Source organism: Elephantulus edwardii, unplaced genomic scaffold (assembly GCF_000299155.1).
Source record: "Elephantulus edwardii isolate Elephantulus edwardi_28Jun2011 unplaced genomic scaffold, EleEdw1.0 scaffold00042, whole genome shotgun sequence".
NCBI classification, from domain to species: Eukaryota; Metazoa; Chordata; class Mammalia; order Macroscelidea; family Macroscelididae; genus Elephantulus; species Elephantulus edwardii.
Window position 1 is genome coordinate 16,940,172 of NW_006399792.1, and position 15,147 is coordinate 16,955,318.

The 15,147-nt window shown below is 41.1% G+C and overlaps 1 protein-coding gene across 1 annotated transcript in view; it reads right to left on the reverse strand.

The window, feature by feature from the left end:
- FRAS1 (Fraser syndrome 1) overlaps positions 1-15,147 on the reverse strand; it is a 470,336-nt gene that overhangs the window by 41,059 nt on the left and 414,130 nt on the right. Inside the window, exons 61-63 of the mRNA XM_006885294.1 lie at positions 14,859-15,134; positions 9,788-10,020; positions 2,983-3,143 (exon numbers count right to left, since the gene is read on the reverse strand). Of these exons, the coding sequence (XP_006885356.1) occupies positions 2,983-3,143; positions 9,788-10,020; positions 14,859-15,134 (670 nt within the window). The remainder of the gene's footprint in view (positions 1-2,982; positions 3,144-9,787; positions 10,021-14,858; positions 15,135-15,147) is intronic.

Sequence of the window (15,147 nt, forward strand, 5' to 3'; positions counted from 1 at the left end):
TTATGTGTTGTAGAGTTGCCTGTGATCTACAGCGACCCTATCTATGTACAGCAGCTCTGAACCCTGCCCTGACCTGAGCTGTCTCACTAATTCCAACACACCAACCCCCACTGCCCCAGTTACTGTATCATTCCATCTCATCCGGGGTCTCCCTTTCCTGTGCTGTCCTTCCACCTCCAAGGACTGTTTCTCCTGGCCATGTGCCCAAAGTATGTGAGATGCAGCTTCAAAATCCTAGTCTCCAAGGAGAGACTTGGTTTCACCCTCTTTAAGACAGACCTATTATTTATTTTAAAAGTCAGCTGTTATTGCAGTTTGGAGGACCATTCTTCGAAGTGGTACAGCACTCTTCTGTCAATTTGCTGTACTATGGTAACCTGGGCTTGCTGTGATGATACTGAACCTTGTGCCAGTGGGGAGTCAAATGCCATAACGGTTACCCATGGTAGACAGTGTTTGGTGGAGTTCCCAGTTTAAGACAGGTTTCGAAGTAGGAGTGACATCCACTTCCTAAACAACATGCCTCTGGAAACTTAAGAACTTTGAGAAACAATGATAGTTATAGAAAGGTTTCAGGTCTTTTGTTCATAGGGTTGCTATGAGTCGTGTTTGACTTGACAACAATCATCAACAACAACCATACGCTAAGAGAAAACTATAGAACAGATTCACCCCAGGGCCATCAGGAGGCACATCTCCTTCTCAACACTTTGATTTCAAACTTTTAGCCCTTAGAGCTTTAGAGGGTCAGCTATGAGTCATTTCTGACTACAAAGCCATAAATTTGAGATTTTTTTTTTTAATTGTGATACCTTGTTAGAGGAACCTTAGGAAACGAATTAAACCTCTTTTGGCCAGTTAGGTTGGGGAAATGATAGACCCTTTTGACATTAAGAGAACTATTTATTTATGTATTTATTTTTTGGTGAGTCTATTAGTAGAACAACTCTAGGTTCTCAGTACACTTGAGGGAATGCCAGGTATGTATGCTGACTGCCTGTCATCAAGTGCTACACAGAATAACTCAGTTCACACAGTCTTTTAAGAAGTTGGAGGAGTCTGGGAAGAAAAAGTGAGCAAATAGAACTACAAATGAAGACGTTAGAACCTGATGACAGAAAAATCCCAAAAACATATCTGCCTGTCACACATGATAACTCCAAAATCAATCCTTAAGGAAATGAATATTTCTAGATTATTTTTAAGATTTAAGAGTTTTAAAATATGTTTTTATGAAAGCTAACAAACATATGCTTGCTTCACCTCTGTCCTGTGGTTTCTGAACTCTTGGGGGAAAAGAGAGTCTTAATTCTATGTTAATGGGTAAATAGCTTACTAATGAAGCTTGACTAAAACTCACCTGATACAGGCAAAAATTATTGACCAAATGCTGCCAAGCAAGTGAACTGTTCTAAATTAAGGAAGACCTTTACACGGCAGTTAGCTGAATACAGAGACAATTTTAGGATATTAAGGTTAAAATTTTAGTACTAAACATACCACTATAATAGTCTGAGAGAATTAATGCATTCCTTAGACTGTGTGTGATACAGCACACAACCCTCTGCCTCACAAGAATAAAGTTCTCAATGTCCCTGGGCTCAAATAATTTTTGAGTAGGAAGAAGTGCAAAGTTTCATTCTTTAAAACACTGGCTGCATATGTACAACAATTAAACTTTCATGTGTAGCTCAGTGAATTACAAACAATTTATACTCAATGGAATGTAATTTCTGCTGTCCAAAGACCATCACTTCCAAAACATGATGCTTAGTGAATATAAAAGAGCATTGTTAAAAACACTGTTCAATGATTCATCAGTTGTGAGAGAAGGAAATATACTTTTAATGTGCACTTGCTAAAATAAATGGAAATGGACAGAACTCTTTGTCAAGTGAAACGTCTGATGTGCTTTTCAGCTGTTAGCTCCTTAAGGGTTTGCTTGCATTTCAGAGCCACTTAATTCAACGTCATGCCCTTCTTGGGGCTCCGTGCACTCAGTATTTGAGCAAGCTGAACTACAGAGGCTTAGCCATTATGATTGCTGGGAGGGCTGATCTAAGAAGCAGTATCTGTTCTAAAGCTTCTCCCCTGGGCTGGATGACATTTTGTAGGTCCTGCATCAGGTCTGACTTTTTCTTCTGCTTAATCCTGCTTCCTCCTTTTTCCCTTGTAGTGGTGCCATCGAGTTGGAAGCAACTCATAGGTGACCCTCTGGTAGGTTTTCAGAGCCAGGAAATTGCATGGGAGGAGATTGCCTATCTTTCTCCTGTAGGGCCATTGATGGATTTGAGCCATGTGCCTTTGGAATTGCAGTGCAGCTTCTTACCACTAGGCCACCAGAGCCGCTAAAGTTTTGAAGGTCCAGAGGATCAAATCAACAGCTTCAGATAGGCAAGAAATCCACTGTACCACTGAGTTGCACTCCTGCCACCAGGTACTTCCATTTATCCCTAATAAGCACTTCATTCCTCAAACGCCATCTCAGTTCCTGCTACCAGAAAACTCATCACGCAACAGCTACATGTTAGCTTTCTAAAGCGCTGGTATAATCTTAGAGCACAGATCCAAACAAGTTCACTCTCAGGAGGGAAGAAACTAAAATTTGCCATGGTAGGTGCTTCACAAATGCCAGCTTATTTCATCTTCACCTTAGCTGCCAGCAATTGTTATCATGGTGTTAGAGATTAGAAAACAGTGGCTTAGAGAGGTCATGCTGTGTTTGCTCAAAGTTGTACATAAGGGATGGAACAGTATTTAGAATCTAAGCTGGTTCCAATGTCCTTGTTTTTGTTATCATATTTTTTTCAAAGGCTGAATCACCTCATTTAAATGTTTGCTCAGGAAAATTGTTAATAACAACACAAATCTTGAAGATCCGAGAAGGTAAAGATAGCAGAGTTTCTCCTCCCTTCACTATAATCCTAAAGGCTCTTGAGTGGAGCTCCCATAGGGGAATCAGCCCTGAACTCAACCCCTTACCTGAGATGCCTCTGAGGTCTCTGGTGGTGATGAGATTGGAGCAGACATGCTGATGTCTGTAGATGGACTCGGATAACAGGAAGTGCAAGTTGTGCAATGGCATGGTGGAGATCAGGGGCAGCATTCCATCCTGGTGTGGGATTTGCACGGAGATGTGGATTCTAGGCAAAAAAAGGCAGACATAAATGCTTCACTGCATGCTACTGAATTGCCAAAACCCAAGGACTGACACAGCAGCGGCTGACATTGACAGTTAACATGATACATGTCTTTCTCATGACCCATTTTGTCTTCACCAATGAACTGACTCCATTTCCCCCCAGAAACTTTCCATGTAGGGGTCCTAACAGAAAATGAGCATGGAGGGGGCACAGAAGACTGACCATCTTCTTTAAGACTCCCTAGACTTAGGATTTACAGAAATCAGGAATCTTAGTTCTTCTGGGTTTTTTGTTTTGCTGTTGTTGTTGATTACCTCCTTTAGAGAAAAAGATATTAAACTACAAGTTACTCTAAAGCTTTCTTTTGCTTTAAATAGAGTCTCTGATTTCTTGTGAAGACTGATCCAGGCCATGGTCTTTGCAATAACTTGCTATGCATCAGAGAGCTGAACAATGACTAAGGATGACAGAAGAGTAATCAATGCCTTCGAGTTGTGTTGCTGGAGAGCAATCTTGAACATACCATGGACCACTAAGAAAACAAACAGGTCTGTCTTGGAGAGAGTGGAACTAAGTTTCTCTTTGGAGGCTAGGATTTTGAGACTTTGTCTCACATACATGGCACATGGCTGGGAGGGATTGGTCCTTGGAGAAGTACATAAAGCTCAGAAGGGTGGAAGGAGAGCACAGGAGAAGAAGACCATGGATAAAATGGATTAATAGAGTAACTGAGGCAACGGGCAAAGGTATGTTGGAATTGGTGAGATGGCTCAGGTTTGGTCAGGCTTCAGAGCTATTGTACATAGGGTCACTATGAGTCACAGGTGAGTCGATGGTATATAACAACAAAATGGAAGGTGGATATTTATGCAAGCAAAATACTGCTAAAGATTATTTAAAAATGGCTAGAACAGTACATTGAGAACTGACAGTCAAGCAGGATTCAGAAGAGGCTATAGCACCAGGGATATCACTGCTGATGTCAGACAGATCCTGGTTGAAAGCAGAGGATATCAGAAGAATGTCTATTTGTGCTTTATCATTTATGAAAAGGCATTTGACTGTATGGATCTTAACAAATTATGGCTAACATTGAGAAGAACTGGAAACCCAGAACACTTAATTGTGCTCATGTGAAATCTATACCTAGACCAAAAGGTTGTTGTGAACAGAACAAGGAAACACTACATGGTTTAAAGTTTAGGAAAGCTGTGTGTCTGGGTTGTATCCTTTCTCCACACTATTAAATTTCCATACCTATTTAATAATACGCCCTGTAAATTACTTGAGAAGCTGGACTATATGAAGATGAATGTGGCATCAGGATTGAAGGAAGACTCAATAACCTTTATTATGATGATGACACAACCTTATTTGGTGAAAATGAAGAGGACATGAAGCTGTGAAAGGTTAAACAGTGCAGCCTTCAATATGGACTGCATTTCAATGCAAAGCGAACAAAAAACTCACCACTACACCACTAGGCAACACCATGAGGGATGGAGAAAAGATTGAAACTGTCAATGACTTCATCTTACTTGGGTCCACAATCAATACACTTGGTACCAGCAGTCAGGAGATCAGAAGATGTACTGCACTGGGCAAGTCTAGTGACAGAGACCTTTCTAAATTACTGAGAAGCAATGATGTTAGTTGAAGGACAAAGGTGGTCAGACCATCGTCTTTTCAGTCACTTGCTATGCATCAGAAAGGGGGACAATAAATAAGGATGACAGAAGAATTGATGCTTTGAATTGTGGTATTCCAGGAGTACTGAATATCTCATGGACTTCCAAAAAACCTAACAGATAAGTCTTGGAGAAGGTGCAGCGAAAGTGCTCCTTTGGAGGCAAAGATGGTGAAGCTTTGTCTCACATACTTTAGGCATATTGCCAGGAAAGGCTATTCTTTGCAGAAGGACACCATGCTTGGAAAGGTGGAGGGGTGGTGAAGGTGGAGAAGACCCTCAAGCAGGTAGACTGACACAGTGACTGTAGCAATGGGCTTGAGGGTGTCACAGTGACTGTAGCAATGGGGTTGAGGGTGTCAGACTGTGAGGATGGCACAGGATAGGACAGGATTAAGATCTATTTTTAACAGAGTCTCTTTGAGCAGAATTTGACTTGAGAGCACCCAACAACAACATGGAAGGTGGATAGGGTCAACCAGTTGCTGATTCATCAATCCTTACTCATGGGTACTGTGTGTATGTCAGAACAGAACAGAATAGTTCTTCATAGGGTTTTCAAGGGCTTATATTCCAGGAGGAGATCACCATGACTTTCTTTCTTGGTACTTTTCAATTAAACAATATAACTCACTGCCATTGAGTTGATTATGACTCATAGTGAGTGGGCCACCAGCAAGTTTTTGAGTCTTTGAAACTTCACTGAAGGAGGCTGCCCATCATTCTCCCCCAGAGAAACTCTAGAGACCCACAGCCTTTTGGTTATAATCAAAGTCACTAGAGGACTCAAAACCAGCACCTTTAGGCTAGCAGCTGAGAATAGTAATAATTTATATCCTCTGGGATTCCTGGGTTAGTCAGAATTTTCAGTATTTGAGCAAAAAAAGACACTGAGATCTTAAAACCAACTTTCCACCCAAATCTTTTAGAAGCAAATGCCAATGTCTTGTTATTTATCCTATCTCTCTTCAGTTGAAATGGCCTCCTCTCTCCTTGCCCCCTTCAAGTTCCACCCACCACCACCTGTTCAGGAGTCCGGCCCTCACTGGAACCAGCATGCAGCAAGCCCTGCTTAGATTGCCGTACCTTAGTCCAGAGGTAGCCCGTGCACTGGAAATCTCTAACTTATTTATATTGCCTGCTATTTCTTGTATGTTTACGGACTCTGTTTTTCTTGCCTCCTCACAGTGAGGACAAGGACCATTTCCTTCACTTCATTTGTTTTTCCAGAGCATGTAGTATATACAATTCTAAATAAAGTATGAGCTTAATAAATATTGGTAAAGACTGTGACACAACAGAACTGTACTTAGAGGATTCAGACTTTTTCTTTTATTGCACAAGTTCAAATTCTCAGCATGTTTACTGAGAGAACTTACTGAGTTTATGCCCTCTGAACAAAGCGGCCCATTTTAAGAGGCACTGGACGGTGGGGTATTGAAATAGATAGCTCTTTTTCAAGAGGTGTCTGGGGTGTCCTGAGGACTTGTGATGCAGCACTTTAACAAAAAGAATATTTTATGTGTTAGGAAAAAAAAGGGACGTGTTTGGCTCCAAATGAAAACCTGGGGTTGTTATGCAAATGCACTTTGCTGCTCTTAATCATATATTTAAAATGAAGCCTAATGAATAAAGCACACATGGAATTAATTTTAATTTTGCAAAAAAAAGAAAGAACATTCATCTTCTATCATAATCATGTTGTGTTGTGGTTGTTAGATGACACTGAGTTGCCTATGGCGACCTTATTTACAACAGCACTTCCCTTCCTGCACCATCCTAACGATCTTTCCTGTGCCTGAGCCCATTGTTCAGTCACTGTGCCAATCCATCTTGTTGATGGCCTTCCTCTTTCTCTGACCCTCCACCTTTCCCAGCATGATGTCCTTTTCCAAGGACTGGACCCTCCTGGTAGCATGCCCAAAGTATGTGAAGCAACGTTTTACAATCCTTGACTCTAACGCGCACCCTGGTTACACTTCCTTCAGGACAGCCTTGTCTGTTCCCTGGGCAATCCATGGGATACTCAGGACTCTCTCCAACTCCACATCTCAAAGGCTCTGATTCTTCGGTCATCCTTATTTACTGTCCAATTTTCAGATGCATAGGAAGTAACTGAAAAGTAATTGCTTAGATTAGGTGCATGTTAGTCTTTACACTGTGATCCTTGCTCTGTAGATGCCTAATGGTAAGGATTTTCACTGGCAACCCAAAGGCAGGTGATTTGAAACCACCAGCTCCTTCAGAGAAAGATGGGGAATCTTCTCTTATGCAATTTACAGCCTCTTAAAATCTGCTAAAGGGTCCGCTATGAACTGGTTCCAACTCAATGGCACATAACAACAATATCGTAATCATGGAAAGCTGGGGGAAAACCAAAAGTACATATATCCAGTTGACCTACATTAATTGTCATTGAGAAGCATCGCCTTTGAATTAGCACAGCTAACTCTATGGATGATATCACTAGAGCTCAGTGAGATGCTAGAGAGCTTTTTGTTTCATCTGCATTTGATTGTCTGGCTCATGGACACCATGAGCCAGAAGCAGATTGCTGCACCTGCCAACTTTATACACATCAGCCTCCAAAGCCAGCAGCCTGATGTCCTGCCTGCCTGCTGCTGCTGCTGGGGACTCATCATCCTCTCTCTGACATATATCTATCGACCAGGGACTTGGCAGTTTCTACAAGCATGTACATCCATCACCACAATGGACTTGAACATGACAGATTGTGAGGATGCTGCAGAAGAGTGCAAGGTTCAGATACGTTGTCAGAGCATTGCTGGAAGTTAAAGCTAATGTAATGGCAACAAACAACAACAACAAAAAGGACATGAGCTCTTTTTATTTTTTCTTTTTAAAAATTATTTAGTTATTGTTGCACATTTTCTTCCCCCACTTTCCCCAAACCCACCCTGCAATGTACCCCTTGTTCCAGATTGAATACATATAATGCTGAATCATGTGTCACTTTCAGACAGTTCTCCTCATCTATTCTACGGCAGTGTTCATCATCTATCTACTCTTTTCCCATTCTCTCCCCAACTTCTCTGTTCCTCATTTCTGTCCTATTTATAACGGCTGGGTTATGCAGTATTTCCTTTTGGGACCAAGATATTTTACTCAATCTAATGTTCTCCAGGCTTCTCCAATGTTGTGTAATATTTTAGGAATTCAGTGTTTTTTAATGCCATGTAAATATTCCTTTGTGTGAATGCATTATAATTTTTCTATCCACTTGTTTGTTGATGGGCACTTGGGTTGCTTCCAGCTCTTTGCTATTGTGAATAATGCAGAAATAAACATGGATGTGCATACATCTGTTTGAGTTGTGGCTCTGGTTTCTTTAGGGTATATTCCCAGTTGTGGCACTGCCAGGTCAAATGGTATTTGTGTTTCCATCTTTTTGAGAAAGTGTCAGATTGCTTTCCATAGTGGCTGTGCCATTTTACATTCCCACTAGCAGTGAGTAAGAGTTCAGATTTTTCTACAACCTCACCAGCATTTGTTGTTTGCTGCCCTGCTGAGTTTTGCTATTGTTGCTGGGCATGAGCTCGTTTTAAATCAATCTATCTCTTTCTCCATATCTCTCATTGCTCCATATCACTCACTCATTGTTGAAGAAGTATTGTGACAAGAGGCTTGCGGTAACTTGACACTGTATTCTTCTGAATAGATCAGTATTCACTAACTCAGTGTTTGTGAAACTTAACAGAATCTGATACTATGAATATTGAAAACTCACTGATATCACTATCGCCACCTTTAAGGGTCTCACAGTCTACTGTAAGGACAAAGAGATAATGAATTATTTTGATCACACTACATGAGTGCTAAGGAAGCCTGCAGAAAGAGTCGTCATGTTAAACTAAGACGGATGTGGGAAAGATTACTAGAAGAGATGCCATGATGCAGGTATTACAGAATGAGAGGACTTAGTTAGACAGAGTGGGTGAGGACAAGCCACGCAGTTCTAATATGAAGCCACAGAGAAGTAGTTTATGATTCTCTGTGGATGGGTGGGTAAAAAAGACAAAGTGAGGGAAAGGAGGCTAATAAGAGAGTAGTGTGAATTCTATTGTGTTCCTCCAAAATACTGAAGTCAGTCAAACCATCAGGGTATCAGTTAAATTAACAGGGAGCCCTGGTGGCATAGAGATAAAGAGTTACACTGCCAAATCAAAGGTATATAGTTCGAATCCACCAGGCTATCCAAGGAAGAAAGATGGACAGTCTCCTCCCATGTAATATACTACCTCTGAAAATCCACTGGAAGATCAGTTATGAGTCAGTTCCAACTCGACAACACAGAACAACAACTGTTAAATTAATAGGATTAATAGGAGGTCATAACAGAGTAGTGTGGGTTCTCATCTAATCTGCTGTTGTTGTGTGCCATCAAGTCAGAACTGATTGACAGCTGACCCTCCAGACAGTTTTCAAAGATGGTTAGTTAATCTTATAGAAGAAGACTGCCCATCTTTCTCTTGAGCTGCTGGTAGATTTGAACCATATGCCTTGGTGATCACAATGCAGCTTCCTATCACTTGGCCACTAGAGTGCCAAAAGGAGTAGTGTCTTATTATAACACAGGAGAAACACAAGTAGAAAGGCAAAACTCCATGTGTGGCTGTCCCTACAAGCAGAGTGAAGTAACACCAGACATAAGAAAAGATATTCTCCTAAACACTTTGGACCAGATGATATATTGATTTGGATTTTCTGTAGGAAAATCAATTTCTGTTTTCAGACTCTCTTACTTTGTGGTGCTTTGTTATAGCAGCCTTAACCAAAAGGCCAGATCTTAGGGTCTTTGATGAACTGAAACTTTTTTAAAAAAGCAGTCATTACTATATTTTCAGAATACTCTTTCACTGATCTGTCCTTGTATTCACACATGGGATAGCCCAACATTCACTTCACACTCTCAATGCAGAAGGTGCACCTGCCTGACCTGTTTGGATGCTCCTTGTGTTTGACGTCCAGGTATTTCAAGGTTGCGATGAAGGACTGAGCCTGGAAGCCTCTAGCTGTCCCAGCCACCACTGGGGTGTGGCAGATCGCACTGTCTGTTCCAATGGTAACAATGTTGCTCCGTAAGGGGGTCCCCACATGGCCCACCTTGTCCACGGCTTTTGCCACACAGCGTACATGGAACCTTCGGCTAAAGTAAATGCTATCCAGCACCTAGAGGGAAGAATAAAACACTTCAGATATGACAATGCCATTTAAGAAGCTCCTTCTATTGTATTTTTTAATGTTAAAAAAAATCTGGTCTAACTAAGTATGTGAAGGCATTTCTTTCTTCTTTCCTTTACATTCATCCATATATCCATTCATCAGTCTTTCTATTCAGGGATCTATTTATCCAGCCATCAATCTATCCAGCTAACTGATGCATTCATTATGTAATTATGTTGTTTCTACTATGAGTCAAGGAGTAAGGACTGAGTGGTAAGTATTAATAGTATTATAAGGGAGTAAGACAGACAATGAGTAAATAGCTAACTTGGGGCAAGAATTCAAAGATCACCAACTACCATTAACAGTGAACACACTGACAGCATTATTTTCTTAATATGCTAAGTTTATATATTAAGCAGAAGGACTCCCCATTTGTCTTCCAGCACACCTAGCAAGACTGGCTGGCCTACCTGGGGCCTACCCTTCACTTCCCCACAGCAAGATAAAGGACCTCCAGATCACTTTTGCTCGTGTCAGGATACAGAGAAGAGATGCTTCCTTCAAAGTATTCTTATTTCTCTTTCCCTCCTACCACCCACACAAAGACGACACACTGCTAAAGTTATGATAATGGGAAGACTTGAAGCTGATAACTTAGCCTCTGCTACACACTGGCTTTTTGTTTTGTTTTACTATGTAGATTCCCCCCCCACACACACACACTTCCCTTCATTGATATTATGTTTCTACAATCATTCCCATACATTGTGTTTTATAAAGTTAATCACCATTGGACTATGCCCAACCATACCCCATCTTTTCAGGTCCCCACTGGGTCTTTCCCAGTTCCTTTAGCTCCTGCTGTCTACCACCAAATTACTTACTGGCTTTTGAAGGTCTTTTATGACTAGATTCCTTCACATTCCCAGACATACAAAAGCCATAAAAGTGCTTAAGACAGCAACTTATGCAGCAGTAACACAGGTCACCAGCACTTTAGGCTATGTGTGCAAATACACAGGGCAGCACATAACAAGAAAAATTAATTAGCAGCTGTGTGTGCCATAGACTTCTCACAAAGAAATCACACAGAATTATAAATTCTATTCATGAAAACAACTTTTGCTGAAGTCAATTAAAAATTTAAGAAGGTTTTTTTCCATTAAAATTTTTTTAATTAGCTGCCAACATCTTATTTACTTTTTACATAGACTAAGTTCAGAAGGGATTTGAGTTGTCTTACAAAAATTCATATGATACAATGATATTAAATAATTGAAGAAATAACAATAAACAAGAGGAGTGAGGGTAAAGGTATCAGTTCCCAATTCATTGCAAGTGGGAATACTGAATCATAAAAACATACATGGACTTGGTAGTCAAGAATATATTATATTCGGCTCAGATCAACCTAAAAAGATCAAAGATCAACGTAAAACTTTCATAGTTTCTTTGAACAGAGAACTAGCTATATAAAACATCAAACCATTAAGACTTGTCATTTAAACTTTAAATAACATGTCATTGTGTTGAGTACCATAGCTGACCCTCTGGTGGGTTTTCAGAGGCAGTTAAATGCATGGGAGGAGACTGCCCATCCTTCTCCCATGGAGCAGCTGGTGGAATCAAACTGTATGCTTTTGGGATTGAGGCACAGCTTCTTGCCACTAGGCCACCATAGAAGAGGATTTAAACTTGGGCTAGCCTATGATGCAAACCACCACCCACCTGTTTGTCAGTTCATTACCCTGTGTTGACCTTTATGTCACCATGATACAGAAAGCTATGCCGCAGCTATTTCAAATAAGAGCAAAGCTGTTCATGGTGAATAGATTTCAGTGACGTTTCCAGATTGAGACAGACTAGAAAGAAAGGTACACTATCTACTTCTAAAAATAGGCCAATGACAATATGGATCTCGACAGGGCATTAGTCAACTTGCTTGAAGATTGAAGATAGGGAATCAATCCAAAAGGTCAACTGCTAGAAGTGGACACTGTGCTTGGCGAAGCAAAGGGCCGGTGGGACAAGAGAACCTCAGTGAAATGGAGAGGCATAAGAGCTGTACAATGACCATGCTGGTCGCATGGGGATGACAAAGTATTTGGAAAATTTGGTTCTGTTGTACACAAATTTACCATGAATTGGAGGTGACTGCACAGTAGGTACCTACATCAATGATGCAAAAGAACATCCATCCATCTATCAGTCAAATCACCAAACTGATTCATTCATTACCTAATTATTGAGTTGCTAAAACAAACCTGAGAATAAGGACAGGCAGTTTAAGTAATTTAGTATAAGAGAGTAAGAGACAGGAAGTAGACATAGTTGGAGCAAGAATTCAAAGATAACTGGCAACTATGAACAGCACTGTTATATGCTTATATTATTTTACCCTTTAAATACTAAATTTATACACTAAGCAAAAGGATGCACCATCTTCTGCTTCTTTTTAATAAGCTAACAATGACAATAGCTATGAGTGAGCTTCTTTTATCTGAAGTTTACCATCTGCATCTCTGAACTTTCCTCTGCTATTAGCCCATTCAAGTGAGGCATTTAGAAACTGGCAATAAAGTATAGGTTGAATAGGACAACCTAGAGAAATGCTGTCTAAAAGGGGTTTCTGGTTTCTAGAAAACATTAGTCCTTGGAAATTAGAGAAAGAGAAGAAGATCCACAAAAAACATGGATTAACACAGTGACTGTACGAATGGACTGGAGAATATTGGAGATGGGGAGAAGGGCATAGGACAGGGCAAGGCTGAGATCCATTGTTCATAGGGTTGTTATGAATCACAGCCAACTTGACAGTACCTAACAAAAACAACAATAGTTTTAGACTAAGGGCCAGACACTGTGCTGAGCCTGAGTCTTAATGTCTCTGAGAACAGACTTTTTACTAGGATGGGCAATCCCCCCTGTGTGATGAACTACCACGAAAAATCCACTGGAGGGTCAACTCTGGGTTGGTTCTGACCTGAGAGCACACCACAACAAGAAGTCTATGAATAGAGTCCCTTTAGTGGACTGCTTCATAAGCTGTAGAAATCCATCACTATTTGTTACTCTCTGATAGTAGCAGGTTTTGTTAGTGTTGTCTCTAAGCTACTTGAAGCCAGTACTTGACACCTTTTATATGTTTTCCCACCAAAACAACAACCTTCAAGCCAACTGACATCAAATTCATGACAACTCGCAATGTCCCTGTGTAGACTTCTTGGCTGTGATCTTTACAAAAGCAGTTTGCCAAGTCTTTATTTCCAGGCAGCCTGGCAGGTCTGAAAGGTAACATTTTATTCAGCAGATGAGTGCAAACCATTTGCGCTGTCCAGGGATCTTGTTCTCTCACAGGGTTTTGTGAAATGCTGCACACTCAAAAACAACAACAGTTTTATCCTTTTGATCAATAACTGTGGTCGTTACATGCCATGAGTTGATACTGACTTATAACTGACCCTTCAGGGGAGTTTTAGAGGTTATAAATCTCTCTGGGGAAGATTTTCCAACTTTCTCCAGAGGAGTGCCTGGTGCGTTTGAATTGTTTGCCTTTGGGTTGGCAGCCAAACTCCTTACCACTAGGCCACCGCCTCTCTGATCAAGAATCATTAGGTCACTATTATATGCTAACAACAGGATGTAGGGACTTTAGGTATACCTAAGTATAGTAGAACTCTTAGACCATGTCCTCAAAGAGTTTATATCTTAGTACCTAATGCTGCTCTTATTATAGGCCATCGACTCACCTGCTACTCACAGCAACCCTATGTACAATAGCTCTGAATCCTGTCCTATCCTGGGCCAGTCTCACTAACTCTGACACACCTACTCCCATAACCCCAGTTGCTGTGTCAACCCATCTCAAGCAGGGTCTTCCTCTACTGTGCTGTTCCTCCACTCTTCCAAGTATGATGTCCTTCTCCAAGGACTGGTACCTCCTGGCCACATGCCTAAATTTAAAACATTATGAAAGAAGAGTAATAAATAGTTGTTATATGCCATAGAGTCAGAACCGACCCACAGCTGACCTTCTGGTGGGTTTTCAGAGGCAGTTAATCACACATGAGGAGACTGTCCATCCTTCTGCGGAGCAGCTGCTAGCCTCGAACTGCATGCATTCATGACTGCAGTGCAGCTTCTTGCCAGTAGGCCACCAGAGCTATCTAATAATACATTAGTTGTTTCTATATATGCTATGGAGAAGAGTCTTGAACATGCCATGAGCCGCCAAGAAGACTAATAGGTCTGTCTTGGAGAAGGTGAAACCAAGTTTCTCCTTGGAGGCTAGAATTTTGAATCTCTGTCTCACGTACGTAAGTGGTCAGGAGGGGACCAGTTTGAAAGGGTGGAAGGATAGCACAGAAGAGAGAGAACCCAGAAAAGATGGATTGATACAGTAACTAAAGCAATGGAGGTAGATGTGTTGGAGTCAAGGAGACTGCCTCAGGAAGGACAGGCTTCAGAGTTGTACATATGGTCACTAAGAGTAGCAGGTGATTCAAGAGCACACAACAACAACAACAATAATATATGGGATCTATGGTTTATTTTACCATTTTTGATTACTTTTATATTATTTGTCAATGGTCTTATCAAGTCAACTCTCAACATCATCAGGTAGAATCAAGATTTGTAAACAGCTTTCCTAATTAGAAGTTCAATTCTCTTTTACTACACCATGTTATCTTCCCTTCTATATAATAAAAAGTCTGTATATGCCTGCTTATGTGATTTGTTTGAAATACCAGACATGAACCTTAAGGAATTTGCGAGTCTGAGTAACAAAGAGAAACGCAAGCCCTCTTCTTCCTCAGGTAGACCTGGAGCTCTGGGCTTACCATGTGGTTGACACTGGTGAATGGCGTATTGTCGGTAATGGTCTCAAAGGGAGACCGGGCCCCATTGCCATCAGTGGGGGCGGCCACTTCCCAGCTGAACTGCACGGAAGTCTGGTTGATGCCAGCCTCACCACAGCGCTCCTTCATGATGGCATACTTGGGGAAATGAGGGTCACAGGGGGTAACACAGACTAATGGGTAGCCTGGGGAGGGGGACTTCTTGACTCCTTCCTTGGTAGCCTCTTCCACGTGGTCATAGTCAGCAAGGGTGACAACCTGCAAAACAGAA